This window comes from Columba livia, chromosome 23, assembly GCF_036013475.1.
Source record: "Columba livia isolate bColLiv1 breed racing homer chromosome 23, bColLiv1.pat.W.v2, whole genome shotgun sequence".
Lineage (NCBI taxonomy): Eukaryota > Metazoa > Chordata > Aves > Columbiformes > Columbidae > Columba > Columba livia.
Window position 1 is genome coordinate 3,241,381 of NC_088624.1, and position 14,072 is coordinate 3,255,452.

The window sequence follows — 14,072 nt, forward strand, 5'->3', positions numbered from 1 at the left end:
TCGGGCGTGTTCACAGCCCTGCCCTGTTCTCCCTCCCGATGCCTCCGCCAGAGCCCGGAGCCTCGCTCCGTCCTTATCAATGCCATGACGGATTTGACATCCATTTCCTCCTAACAGCAGAATTCTTGATCCATCAGCAACAAAAGTGAATCAATCAGTTCCCAAAAGCCGGGCTGGTGAGAAGAAAGCCGGCCCTGGCCCTGGCATGTGGAATTAATCAATACTTTAAGCAGAAAAATATTGATAACATTGCTGCTGCAGACATATTTATGTCCTTTATTATATGTGCCACGAGGAGCGATTCTCTCCCCCCCTGCCTGGCCCAAGTGTTATTTTAAATGGTACAAAATCTCCCTCCTTTCTCAGGGAGAGGAACCGCGGTCTATTTTTACTGCCTCACGCTCTTGCCGCGGCTCCTTCCCGAGGAGGGATCGAGTTTCCCGGACACCGTGGGCTCCGCTTGCCGGAGATTCCTTCGGTCGGGCCTTATAAGGAACCAGAGATTCATCTCGGCCGTGGCCGCGAATCCCCCGCTGCAGCCGGGTGATGGATCCCGCTGCAAAGACACAGAAAGGGAGAAGAACGGGCAGGAGGGTCCCCAAGCTGGGGACCGGCACGTGGAAAAGGGTGGGGGATGGAGAAAGGCATCGGGAGAAATTACAGGCGTGGAAATCAAAGAGTATAATCAGAACCAGATTGGGACGCTCCAACAGGAATGGAAATCGGGGATTTTTTGTTGGTTTGGGGAGTGCTGGTTCCCCAACCCCACGGCTGCGCTTTTGGGTGCTTTGGGTCTCTCTCCCCTGCTGTGAGCAGCCGGGATGATATTTTCCCAATGTGTATTATTTATTCATCATTATTTATAACTTACCATTACTGTGTTACTGTCTCTGTCGGGAAGGTGATTTTTAGTAAGATCAATGAAAAGTTTGGGGGCAGGAGCTCGTACCATGTGTTTAACTTGGGCTGGTCCTGGGGGCTCCGGTGAGGCTGGGGGGGAAGAAACGCCACTTGGGTTTGCTCAGATGAGATCTGGCCAGGCCCGGAGAACAATAACAAGGGAGAGAGACGGCAACTCCGAGGGTGCTGCGAGCGCTGTCCTTGAGAGAGAGACTTAGCGCAATATTTCACCCAGCTGTGATTTGGTTTGCTAATTGAACCGTCGCTTTTCGGAGTGCGGGGGCGCACTGGCTTGCACAATTCTGGGCCCCCCCAGGGGTGTGAGCGGCTCCGCTCGGCACACGGAGCCGCGTGCAGGTGGATGGAGCCTCTGGTTGCGCTCGGAGAGCAGCGAGACCGCCTGCAGCCAAAAGGATTCTCCCCCAGCACCGAACCCCCCGGAGCCTTCGGATTTAATTCCAAGAGGTGACAGCAGACGTTTAAGAGGCTCTTTGTCATCTCATGGAGCCAGGAAAGCGCCGCAACCTTTTTGGGATGGGAAAATAAAATAAGGAAAAAGCACGAGGGGGATTTAATGAAAAGCGTGAGCGAGTCCCTTCACCAAAGGAGCCGCGCGGGGCGGGGAGGGAGCAGCAGTTTCCATTTACCCCCACTGGCCGCCGGCCCAGCCTCCAGCAGATGCTGCCCAGCTGAGCAGCGCCCCGGCCCAGCACCGGCTCCTCCCGGGGTGACTTGGTGGCACTTGGTGCAGCGCCCGTGCTGGGGCGCTCAGGAAGGGGGCGCAGGGGTGCTCACCCCAAACCCCGCATCCCTGGCAAGTGCAGCCCGTGCGGGGAGGTCACAGCAGGACCCCCGGGGCAGGGGATTTATGGAAGGGGCCAAGGGAAGCAGCTGGTTCACCGCTCGCTGCGGCGGAACGGCAAAGCAAATTAATTGTGGGAGAGCTGGGCTGCCCCCCCGCTGTGCTCATCCCCGCCATATGTCTGCAGGCGGCTTTGTGCTGGTTCCCTCCGTCGGTGCGTTAGAAAGCGAGCAGGACGCTGGGCTGACCTGCGGGTGGGCACCCGGGCGCATCCTCCGGCCCCAGCGTGGCCCTTGGCCGGCACAGCCATCGCCATGTGGCTCGCACATGTTCCCGGCTCTCCGTGCCAAACAAATGGCAGCTTTGGCTCCAATTTAATCTCATTGAAAGGCAAAGCTGCGAGCGAGGGACTTTCCTTAGAGCAATTCCCGGCCCCCCGGCGGAGCAGCCGACCTCATGTGCTTCGGGAGTCAATAATTCACTTTCAGGAGGAAATCCAGCTGACCCGAAGGAGGAGCCCACAGTGCCAGCGGGAGCTGGGGGCTCAAATAGCTGTGGTGGTGGGAAGGACTGGACCGAGCATCGCTATGTGAAACCCCAAAAGCACCTGCAGAGCCTGGAGGGGCAAGGAACGCCTGGCATTGGCACGGCACGAGGTCAAATCCACCATGCAGTGGGCAAAGGCAGAGTGGGGGTGTCACCAGTCCTGGCACCTGCGAGATGTTGTCCCTTGTCCCACGGGGCCAGCAGAGATCTGGTCGCCCCACCTGGTCACCCCATCCCAGCCTCATCCCTCCAGCCGTGGCCGCCAACCTGCCTGGAGCCTCCTGCTGGGGCTGCAATATAGGATATTATAACGTGATAAATATTATAACGGGATAAATATTATAACGTGATGATAGATATTATAACGCGATAGATATTATAACAAACCCACCATGAGGACAGTGACCCGAGAGCGGCTGGTGTGCAGGGACAGACAGACGGATGGATGTGGGGGTTTGAGGGGATGGGCAGCAGAGGGGGGTGGTGGAGGCAGACAGATGGGTGTGAGTCATTGAGGGCTGGAGACCTAGCGCACCCCAAAAAGCGCTTCGTGGGAGGGCGGGGGGTCGGGGGGGCCCAGGCTTTGTGTGCCGGCGGAGGAGGGTGCTGGCTCGGCCGCTCGCCGTGATGCTCCGGGGGCGGAGAGGAGGAGGAGGAGGAGGAGGGACTTGCAGCCCTTTTCTGCTGCCGCCGAGGCGGAGGGCGGCAGACGGAGGGCAGCCCGGCCGCGCACCGGCTGGGGTGACCGGCTGGGGTGACCGGCCCCGCCGCCCCCGCACCATGGCCCGGCTGCTGCCGCCGCTGCTGCTGCTGCTGCTGCTCCCGCCGGTGAGTGCGGGGCTGCGGCGGGGGGTGCGCCGGGGGTCCCGGGCTGCACGCACGGGGGGTCCCGCAGGGGCCGGGCTGGAGACCCCGGGGTGCGGGTGGGAGGTCCCGGGGTGCGAGGCAGAGCGCTCTGGGGACAAAGGGAGGGGGCTCGGGGAGGTGGATGGTGATGGGGACCCGCGGGGATAGTCCCGCTGAGCTCGGCTCTGCCCAGTCTTTTACCCAAAAAAAAGGATGCCAGAGCCCTGCCTCGGTGTGGAGGGGGCGGGGGGACAAGCCGCCCACACCCCAGTGCCCTCATCTCCTGCCATCCCACACCCCCAAAATCTCCCTTAGACCTTCCCAGCTCCAAACCCACTTCCCAGAGCAAAGGGTGAGAGCCCCGGGATGGGGCGGTGGGTGCTTGGGATGAAACTTCAGGGCATGGGGGGCAGGAGAAGGCAACTACCGGGGGCCACATGGGGATGGACCCGCTTACCTGGGGCAGAGACGGGGCTGCTGTTGCAGGGGGACATGTCAGGCGTCCCAGGGGGTTCGTTGGGCAGCAGGACACGGTTGGGCAGGATATTACAGCCGGAGCTTTGGCGGTTTCGTGCAGAGACTGAGGAGGAGAGCGGGATCCGTGGCTCCGTGCCGAGGGGTTCCCTTCCCCGTACACCCCCATACCGGGCTGGCCACACTCCCCAGGGATGCTCATGGTGGCAGGAAAAGCAAGAGCTGTCCCAACTGTATGGATTCCTTGGGCGGTCCCCCCAGCACAATGGGGCCAGGCTTTGGTGTCCCCAAATCTGCAGACCCGCCTGCCTGGGTCAGGGCTGAGCCCAGCCAGGGTACCCGCTGCCTCGGGACTGGGGCTGCCCCCCTGGATTACACCTGCAGAGCTGGGGGTGCAAAGGGGTGCCCAGCTGCTCTGCACCCTGGCAGGTCCAGATGTGCACCCACAGCTGTGGCCACAGCCCCGGTGCACCCCCAAACCCTGGGCACCCCACGTTCATTGTTCTTTACCTGTGCTGCGTGGCTGGTAGCTCCATGTGGGCTAAGGCAGAGCCCCCCGTGCCATGGGCTGGCTGGAACCCCGGCTCAGACGTGGCTTTTGCTGCCTGGAGTGGGGATTGTGGAGCCAGAGCTCTGGCTTTCCCTGGCCAGAGTGCTTCGCCAGGAGCGGCAGAGCCCGTCTGCCGAGCGGGTCAGATCCAGGCTTGCCGCTGGGCTGGCTCCAGCTGGAGCATCCCCTCCCTTCCCCGCGCTGGATCTCCTGTGCCAGGGCTCCGGAGCTCACGGTGCAGCGCCAAACTCCACTGAGGCTATCACCTACACCGATGGCATCTGCCGGGACGCAAAAGCCCCTGACACAACTCGGAAAGCAATTAAAAGCTTACAGAGGTGTTGCTCGCACCCTCCGTCTGTCCCCCTCTCCTTGGTCCAGCTGTCAAAATGCTTTATGGTGTTAATACCTGTGGCTTTGTCAACAGGAGTTGTGTTAATAACATACACATTTCAGCGGGCTAATGCAGACCATGTGCCCCGCTCATAAGTGTGTTAATCTTTATGGGGCTTTCAGTGCTCAAGATGCAGAACTAAAAGGGAAATGCGGGCAGAGCTGGGGGGGGGGGTGTGTGCAGCACCTGGGGCTGGAAGTTGCATTTTCTGCAGCATTTGGGAGCACTGAGGGGGGGCCCTGGCAAGGGGGCGGCATCGGCTGCTCCTGGCAGCCCTGCAGGAGGGGACGTGTGGCCAGAGGGGTCCCTGTGCTCAGCTCGGGGGTCCAGAGGAAGCAGGGTGTTCGGGTCCCGTCCTCGCAGAGCCACTGGCAGCCGCTGCGGTGTGGGAGAGTGGTCCTGCCAGTCCCTGCGCACAACGGCAGCCCCGGCCTCCCCTGCTGCTGCTGCCACAACCACGGAAGGGGACAAACCCAGACAGGGGGACAAACCCAGACAGGGGGACACGATGCAAGCAGGGGCTGAAGGGATGGGCAAGCTCCAGCCAGGGTGGGTGCAGAGCCCTGTGAACCACATCTGTCCCGGAGCAGAGGCACAACCAGCCCTGTCCTCACCCCAAACCAATTCCCAGCTGTATTTGGGGTGCTGGGAGCCCCCCCAGCAGCAACTGGGGCCCAGTGCCGGAGCGGCTGCCAGGCTGGGCTGGCGAAGGCGCGCCAGGGAGGAGAGCGCCCGCTTCCCAGTGCAGGGTAATTGGAGCACTTTGTCATTCAGATGCCTATAATTGGCGCTCCATTGTCTCCGGGGCCGGATGCTGCCGGATGATGCACAGCGAGTTCATAACGCCGCATTGTGCAAGGAGGCGGCCAACTGGCTGACGAGGCATCCAGATGCACGAGGAGCTTCTCCAAGTGCTAGCCGCGTCTCTTCCCCCCAAAATCAGGCTTAGTTGGCTGGCAAAGGGCTGGTCCAGCCCTGGAGCACAACTGCCTGCGAGCAGAGGGAGCACGAGGAACCCTGGCACAGCATCTCGGCAGCCCTGCGCCCAGGGTGGTGGCTCCCGCTGATTTGGGGAGCCCTGCAAATGCACCCACTGCCCCGGCTGCAGGGCAGCTCTGACCCCACGGCCCGTGGCAGGTTTATTGCTTCCACATGTGAGGACAGGTTTTTAAAGCGGATAGACTTACTGCCATGAGACAGTAAACGGTGCTGAAGCTCTCGGTGCTCCTGTCAAAGTCTCAGTGTCCATCGGGGGGGCTGATTCCCAACCCACATGCAGCAGGAGCGCTGGGCAGAGCTGCCACCCCAGCTCTCCTAACCCCAATGTGGGAAGGGCTGGACCCTTCGGAATGGCAAAGCATCCTTAGAGGAGACAGCACAGGCGAGAGACAAGAACAATCAATGCTGTAACCTCACAGGAAAGCTCACTTCCCCCCAAAACACCCCCAGCCTGGCCCATGGAGATACGACCTTTCCTGACCCCTCTCCAGCTGTAGCGCTCAGCAGGAGCTTTCCCAATAAGCGAGTTTTGCACAGGAAAGTCATTTCTCCAAGACCTGTATTCAGCGTGAGCCCCCTTTAACCCCTACGTGGGACACCCTCGCTGGCTGTGCCACATCCCCACGCAGTCCCGTCCAAGGGTCACCTCCCGGCTCTGTTCTCTCTGCAGGGACCTGCCTGGGGCTCCAAGGACAAGTGCATCTCCAAGATGTACACGGCGAGCGGGGAGTGCTGCAAAGCCTGCAACCTGGGCGAGGGGGTGGTGCAGCCCTGCGGGCTCAACCAGACGGTGTGCGAGCCCTGCCTGGACAGTGAGTACCTGGCACCAGTGGCACTGGGGACCGCGAGCGTTCACAGGCACTTGCGCTGCACATCCTCTTTTCCCCCGAGGAGCATCGCCTGGGCACGATTTGCGCCGTTTCATTCAGCTTTTCCACTCACGATGCTTGCAGGGACCGGCTCTAGCTCTGCGCTGACACTGGGGTTACTCCCAGCACCTCTCCAAACTCTGCCCTGCAAATCCCTGCCCTGGGTGCAGCATCTCCCCCAGTTTGGGTCCTGTTGGTACCAGGCACCTTTGCAGATCCCCCTTGCAGCGGCTCCTGCTTCATGGCCAGCATTGCCTCCAAAAAACTCCCCCTGACTGCCCTTCGGTCTGTGATGCAGCCACAGGGACGCGTCCCCATGAGCCACCTATACTTGTCTTTTTTTAAACCTCGTACAGATTGCAAAAGCAAGTTTGAGAGGGGAAGAAGTAAATCATACAGGTCCCCAAGAGAGGGGGGAACAGTTTTCTCCTGGCTGGTTCCCAGCACATTGTCTGTGTCAAATGTTTCATAAATGTCGGCTGGCGATGCGTGCTGGAGACCCGGTTAAACACTCACAGTGGAGCGGGGCGAGCTCCGGCTGTTTAAACAGCGCCACGACACGCATAAGCAACCTGCCCTTTGCATTTACTGCTGCAAACCCTTTGAAGGCCTGAGGACAAGGATTTGTAGGAAAAGCTGTGCCAGCCAAGCCCAATTGCTCCAGGGACGTGACCCGAGGGGAGGGACAGGGCAGGGCTGGGGGGGCAAAGAGGAGGCAAATCGGGGGGAAGAAGCTGCGTGAGCAGAGCAGGGACAGAGCAGTGTCAGGGCAGCGCTAAAAATACCTCTGCTTCCCTGCAAAATCAATGGACAGCCCTGCAGGGCCCTCCCAGCCCCTGCTTGGACACCCCATCACTCGCCCCATTGCAGGGACACCCCAGGTGGTGTCACATGAAACAGCACCAAGAAGGGGACAATCCACCCCACTCACTGCTCCAAAGGGGGAACAACACACACTGGAGAACCCCAACCAGGACAAAGCCCCTCCTGCCTTATAGCCCACCCTGCCCCAGCTGGAGCCTTTCACTCATTCGTTAGCAGCAGCAGGAGCTAATTGTCAGGAGCTGGGTGCTGCTGGGGGGTTGGCCATAGGGTGACCACAGGTGCATCTGCTGCAAGGGGGCAAATGACCCCCCAGCTCCTCAGAGCCCAGAGGGGGATTTTAAGGTGCGGAAAGGAGACCTGTGAACCCCATCATCAGCCTGTGCTGGGACAGGGTCGGGGACAGGGATGGGGACAGGGTTCTTTGTCCCTGGGATCCCAGCAGATCCTGTGGGCACCGGGCAGCACAGGCAGAGCAGCCTGCCCGCCCCACGTGAGCCGGGGGGTGCCGGGGGAGGAATGTGGGCACGGGATCCCCGCCTCCGCCCCGGGCTCTTGCCTTGGACGTCTTCCCAATTTACCAGGCAAACTGTTTTGGAAAAATCCGCTCCAAGCCAAGCACCAGCGCTGCCAAAGCCCGGAGGGGTCGGAGGAGACGGTCCTTGCATTAGCCCAAATGGCCACTTGTGGGTTTTTTTAGATTTTCTTCTCCCCTCCTTGCCAGCCCCCCTGATTGATGCCTCATGATTTATTTATCCCCTCACCAGCCCCCATTGCTGAATCTGGGCTGTAATTGCTGCGCTCGGATCCCCGCTGCCCCTGAAATGTGCCCACTCAGCCGAACGCCGTTCCTGGCCACTTCCCCTCTAATGGCGCCCATCAATAATTCAGAATAATGCGAAGGATGAGCCCAGCTTAATGGCAGCCGCGCACGCCAGCGGCCGCCCCGGGGCTGCACTGGCTCGGGCAGGCAGGGAGCAGGCAGCGGGCAGGGGAGATGCTGGGGGTGGCAATGTCACCGCTGTCACTGCTCAGGGTTTGCAGCCACTGGGGCTGGGATGCTCTGACCTCTGCTTTGTCCCCTGCCAGGTGTCACCTACTCAGACACGGTGAGCGCTACAGAGCCGTGCAAGCCGTGCACGCAGTGCGTGGGGCTGCAGAGCATGTCCGCGCCCTGCGTCGAGTCGGACGACGCCGTGTGCCGCTGCGCCTACGGCTACTACCAGGACGAGGCGAGCGGGAGCTGCCGGGAGTGCCGGGTGTGCGAGGTCGGCTTCGGCCTCATGTTCCCCTGCCAGGACTCGCAGGACACGGTCTGCGAGGAGTGTCCCGAGGGCACCTTCTCCAGCGAAGCCAACTTCGTGGACCCCTGCCTGCCTTGCACCACCTGCGAGGAGAACGAGGTGCTGGTGAAGGAGTGCACGGCCACCTCGGACGCCGAGTGCCGAGGTAACGCTGCCTGTCCCGGGCACAGCTGTGCTCGCCGGGTCTCCTATACCGCTCTGTGCCTCAGTTTCCCTTTGCAGCACAGTGGTGGGGGGCAGTGGTGCATCCCAGGGCTTGGAGGAGAGGAGCCCTTAGAACAGGGGAGCAGCTGCCCCACAGCCAAGGGGGGTTCAGTGCCCAGGGTGGGGGGAGAGCATCACCCACCGGCAGCACCCCCACCCTGCCATCCCACATGCTGCTGTGCACAGCCCCCCAGAGCCACAGGGCTGGGGACACCCCAGCTGCTCCTTGGCAGCTCAATTCCCTGCCCAAGCCCGGCCGGGGAGAAAGGAGCTTTTTGTCCTGGCCGCGGCTGGTTCAGAGCGCGGGGGCAGCCGGCGCAGCGCCCTTGGAAGGGTTGAGTAAATGGAGCCACAAGTCAAGGAGCACAGGGGCAGCTTTGTCAGCGGGGCCCCCCCGGAAACTGCCGGGCCGGGCGCCGAAACGCCGCGTCCAAAGGGCAGCAGGTCTGGCCGGGGGCAGCGGTGGGGGGTTCGCTGGGGCGAGGTGCCAGCTCCTCCCTGGCACCCGCTCCGTCCTCCCTGGGCCGGCCAACACAGCACAGCCCCAGGGATATGGCACAGCTAGGGGGACACAGCACAGCACAGGGGACATGGCACAGCCCCAGGGGATCGCTGTCAGGGGAGTTTGGCAGGGACCCGGTGCCTGGGGAGGCGATGGGGCAGCTGCAATGAGAGCGTTTGCTCGGGGCAAGACCAGGCGCATCTGTATCCGCTCTCTCTGCGGGACACGCCTGGGTGTGGGATGGGGTGACTCCCAAACGGGGCCGGGCTGGGGGTGCAGGGCTGCTGGGGGGTCCGGGAAAGGGGCACGTCAGGGGAAGAGCTGCAGGACTGGAGCAAAGCCTGTGCTGGGACAGAAGAGCTCTCAAAGTGACATCCATGTCCAGCCGTGACCAGGCGCCATCAGCCATTGGGGATGGGAACAGCTGCAGCTTGTCCTGGGGACTAGGGGGCTGTGGCCTCAGGGACAAGCCTGGGGACGAGGGGATGGGGCAGAGCTGGCACCTCCACAAGCCTTTGGACGGAGACCCCTGCAGACACTTGTCCCTTCACCAGGTCACCCACCACAGTTACAAGACAGACTGGCTGCATGACTCACTGGTTAATCAATCTCATTTCTCTCATGCCTGGCAGACCTCCACCCGCGCTGGACAACCCACACACCAGTCCTGCCGGGCTCCGCCAGCCCTGAGCCCGTCACCAGGGACCCCCCGAGCCCCCCGAGCACCGAGGTGCTGCCCAGCACCGCGGCCGACGCCGGCACCACCGTCATGGGCAGCTCGCAGCCCGTTGTCAGCCGCGGCACCGCCGACAACCTCATCCCTGTCTACTGCTCCATCCTGGCGGCTGTGGTGGTGGGGCTGGTCGCCTACATCGCCTTCAAAAGGTAGAGGAGCAGCTGGGGGAGCACGGCAGAGGGTTTTGGTGCTGGGACACAGGCTGTGTCCCCACCTTGGGAGTCCCACAGCAAGGAGGGAGGGACACCGGGTGGGTGGGTAGGAGCTGGATTTGTGAAATGCTGGACAAATCAGGCAGTTGAGGGGTAAAAGAGGAAGACGGCAGCAGGGTGGGGTGCAGGGAGGGGGAGCCCTCATTGCAACCCCCCAGCAGCCCTGCTGGGTCTGGCACCCGCCGCGGCCGTCGCAGCCGATCAGGCTCAGCGGTTCATCCCGGTGCTGGGTTTGCACCTGCCCCGGACATGCCAGGGCCAGCTCGGCTGCTCCCGGCACCCGGGGGGACCCGCACGCGGCCCCAGATCCCCCCGCTCCGCAGCGCAGCCGCGGCTCTGCAGAGGATCCCAGCAGATCCCTGTCCTGGTCCCTGCAAAGCTCCAGAGCTCAGCACCCGCAGACACCCATTTAAACCGATCCGGCCGCTGTGCTGCAGAGTTGCGAGTCAGAGGCTGCAGGGAAACGCTTCTTGTTGGGAAAAGTGGTCCTGAGAAAGAGGAGCAAAGGCACAAACCTGCTTCCAGCCCAGGGCACATCACCACTGGTGGTCACCTCCCAAGTGTCACCTCCGGCTGTCACCTCCCCGGTGTCACCGCCAGCTGTCACCTCCCTGCTCCTCTCCCGGCAGGTGGAACAGCTGCAAACAGAACAAGCAAGGGGCCAACAACCACCCGGTGAACCAGACGCCGTCGCCAGAGGGGGAGAAGCTGCACAGCGACAGCGGCATCTCGGTGGACAGCCAGAGCCTGCACGACCAGCAGCCACCCGGCCAGGGCACCCAGGGGCCAGGTAGGGACCGTGGGGGCTGCGGGGGGCTGGGGGCACCCGGGGACGGGCCTAATGCTGCCTCGTCCCCCCCAGCACCCAAGGCAGACGGGAGCCTGTATGCCAGCCTGCCGGCCAGCAAGCAGGAGGAGGTGGAGAAGCTGCTGGGCAGCTCGGCCGAGGAGACGTGGAGGCAGCTGGCCGGGGAGCTGGGCTACAAGGAGGACATCATCGCGGGCTTCACGCGGGAGGAGTCTCCAGCCCGCGCCCTCCTGGCCGACTGGGCTACCAAGGAGTCGGCCACTCTGGACGTCCTGCTGGCCGCCCTGCGCAAGATCCAGCGTGGGGACATCGCCGAGAGCCTGTACAGCGAGTCCACGGCCACCTCCCCCGTCTGAAGGGTGGCCCGGGGTGGCCCCGCGGGGTCCCCTTCCCCCTCGGGCCCCTCGCCTCTCCCCTCCCTGGCACCCCGAGCGCTGCTGGGGGGCGGGGGGAGGAAGCGGGGGCTCCCCGGGCGCCCCCAGTTTACTGTCCTGTATGCACTGCGCTCCTGTTTTCGGTACCGCCCCCTCCCACCGCCGCCTGCCCCCGGCAGCCCCTGAGTGCAATGGGTGCGAGGCGCCCCCAGCCCGGCTGCCACCCCAGCACCCTGTGCAGCCCCGCTGGGACGGACACACGGACGCGGGAGTGAGCGCCGCGTTCTCCTCTCTCTGTTTCCAACCCCTTCCCCTGTCTCCCTGGGGCTCCAGCTCTCCACCCCTGGCCCACACCTCCACCAGTTCTTGCTCCTCTCCAACACTGAAATCCGGCTGCTGGAGCGGGATTTGGGGACGGGGCCGCACTGGGGGTGGGCTGGGGACAGGACGTGCAGCCCAATGTGCACTGCCAACGCCAGGCACAGTCTCCCCACCAGCTGCACTTGGGCTTGGTCAGGAGAGGATGTGACCCCCCAGTGTTGGGGACCAGGCGCCTGGTGGCACCTCCTGGTGCTGTGGGAGGACACAGAGGGTCTAAAGGGCTGAAAAAGTGCCTGGTGACAGCAGGGACACGGTGAAAGGGCTCTGCTCGCCCTTCCCTGGCACAAAGCCGCCCACCGCCATTGCACTGTCCCTGTCCCTGCTGGGGGGCGTCTTCCCCCCGTAAGGGCTCCTTCTCCTCCAGCACTGTGAAGGGGGCTCAGGAGCCCCCTGCCCCCTGGGCCCTTTGCCTCTGCCTGTGCACACAGTGGGTGCTGCCACCCTTGGGGCACCCACTGTCACCCAGGGGCATCCTCAGGTGGCCCCAACACCCCCTTTGCCACGGCCCCCCCGCAGACCCGGGGCGGGGACATCACCCACTGCATCTCCAGAGCTGGAAATGCGTTTTGTTGGCATATCAGCTCCTCGCCAGCACCCGGCTCACCCATGGGCGGGGGAGCACCTGTACGTGGTCCCGCGCGATGTCCCCAACATGTCCCTGGAGCATCCCAGGTTTCAGAGGAAGGACAAGGTGACCTGGCGCCTGGTGCGTCTGCACTTCTGGACTCCCCTTCGCCCTCAGATCCAACCAGGAACTGCTTCCTGAAGGCAGAAGGTGATTTTCCTCCCCTCTTTAAGGAGATAAGCAAGACTTGTAAATAACACTGTGTCGTTTTATGGACCGCTTGATGTTTCCACGTGTGACACGGGGTGACGGCACCTGCTCCGACCCCTCTGCTCGTCCTCGCAGCCTTTGCAAGGCGAGCTCTCATTTTGCTGCCCAAGCCTTCAGTCCCACCTCGTTTCTGGCCTTAAAGACTCAATGGGGAGGCAGGGAGACACCCCCCAAAACTTGCTGCAGCAGATCCATGAGCAATGCGGGAATGTGGAAGGATTTGGCTGTTCTGGTGGAGCATGGGGACGGAGATCTTGGTGCTTCCCAAGGGATCGGAGCCTTCAGAGAGAGGACTCCAGAGCCTCAGTGCTTCAAAAGCTTTTGGGTATTTTGCCCCTCGTGCTTTGGGTGAAAAAGCAGGACCTGGATCTCTGGGGTGGGACATTTGGTGCCTCCTACAGCCAAAGAGCAAAGATCCCTTTGGAGGAACAACCCTACGATGCTTCGGCCGCTCACACCAAACCTGGTGGCTGGAAACACCCGGTCCCGACAGGGCTGTGAGCCCCAAACCTCTCCCATCAACAAAATCCAAGGAAACTGCCCCAAATTTGCAGTGAGCCCCAGCTTGTGAGCCCCTGGCTGGGGCACCGGCATCTCTGGGGATGCACTGGGATGAATTGCAATGTTGGTTATCTTTGGGTTGTTTCCATCGGTCCCTTTTTTTGGTGAAGCGAATCAAATACGAACTAAGGGCGACTGGAATTGAGCGCCCAGATCAAAAGCAAAACTGCCCGATCGGGTCCCACACGCCAACCCGGCCGTACCTTCCAGCTGGAAATTGCTTTTCTTCAGGACAATATTGCCACGGTCTCAGGTTTCAATTGCCATAGTAAAGGGATTTCCTCAGGGCTGAGGAAACAGGGACAAACTCAGCATCCAAAGAGAAGCCGGGGGATGCCTCAAATCCCTGGTTGCGGGAAATAAATAGAAATACAAAACACAAGGAGGGAAAACCAAGCCAAAGTTAGTGCTCGTCGGTGCGTTTTGTGTCCTTTTCTAATGTTTCTGTTGTACGAAGAATGTGTTTCCCACTCACCCCTCTGTAATACCGATTTATTAGCAAGTTTTACGATGAAGAAATAGCCGCCGTAGGAGGAGTTGGGGTGGGTGTGAGCAGCATGGGGGGTGCACGGGGGCAGTGGGCCTTGTGTATCTGTCGGATGCCAATAAAGAGCATCACTGGGCTGCTGTGCTGCTTGCTTCTGTGTCCCCCTCCCCAAACCCGCCTTTGTGAGTCCGTGATAGCAAAGAGCCTCGGAGCCTCTGAGGGTCGGGTATTATTCTTCTCTCTTCGCCATCCTATTTTAACCTCATAAACAGCAGGAATGTAAAGCCTGATCTTATCTGGTGGAGGAGGATTCCTGGGGACGCGGAGCAGACGCAGAGCTCGGCCAGGAATGCGGCGCCAGGAGCTTCTCATGGTTTATCCAGATTTGTACAAGCGGCGCTGCCCACAGCTGGTCCCCTCCAGGAGAGACCTTCAGCACTGGGAAAAACCCAGGAAAAGGTGGTGG

At 61.7% G+C, this 14,072-nt stretch overlaps 1 protein-coding gene and 1 long non-coding RNA gene across 2 annotated transcripts; one reads left to right on the forward strand and one right to left on the reverse strand.

The window, feature by feature from the left end:
• Positions 1-256: 256 nt before the first annotated feature.
• LOC135576157 (uncharacterized) lies at positions 257-4,226 on the reverse strand. The gene is made up of 3 exons (XR_010467785.1): positions 4,079-4,226; positions 3,552-3,674; positions 257-2,538 (listed from the first exon to the last, which is right to left on the reverse strand). It is a non-coding gene; the product is annotated as an uncharacterized LOC135576157 (long non-coding RNA).
• On the forward strand, positions 2,846-13,742 carry NGFR (nerve growth factor receptor). Its single transcript, XM_065039762.1, has 6 exons — positions 2,846-3,076; positions 6,182-6,323; positions 8,292-8,651; positions 9,845-10,097; positions 10,790-10,950; positions 11,023-13,742. The coding sequence occupies exons 1-6, from the start codon at positions 2,876-2,878 to the stop codon at positions 11,322-11,324; spliced, it is 1,419 nt and encodes a 472-aa protein (XP_064895834.1). The 5' UTR covers positions 2,846-2,875; the 3' UTR covers positions 11,325-13,742.
• Positions 13,743-14,072: the final 330 nt, after the last annotated feature.

Coding starts and splice junctions, on each gene's coding strand:
- NGFR (XM_065039762.1), top strand. CDS start 2,876: ATGCTCCGGGGGCGGAGAGGAGGAGGAGGAGGAGGAGGGACTTGCAGC. Junction 6,324..8,291: donor GTGCGAGCCCTGCCTGGACA/GTGAGTACCTGG, acceptor GTCCCCTGCCAG/GTGTCACCTACTCAGACACG. Junction 10,951..11,022: donor CCAGGGCACCCAGGGGCCAG/GTAGGGACCGTG, acceptor CGTCCCCCCCAG/CACCCAAGGCAGACGGGAGC.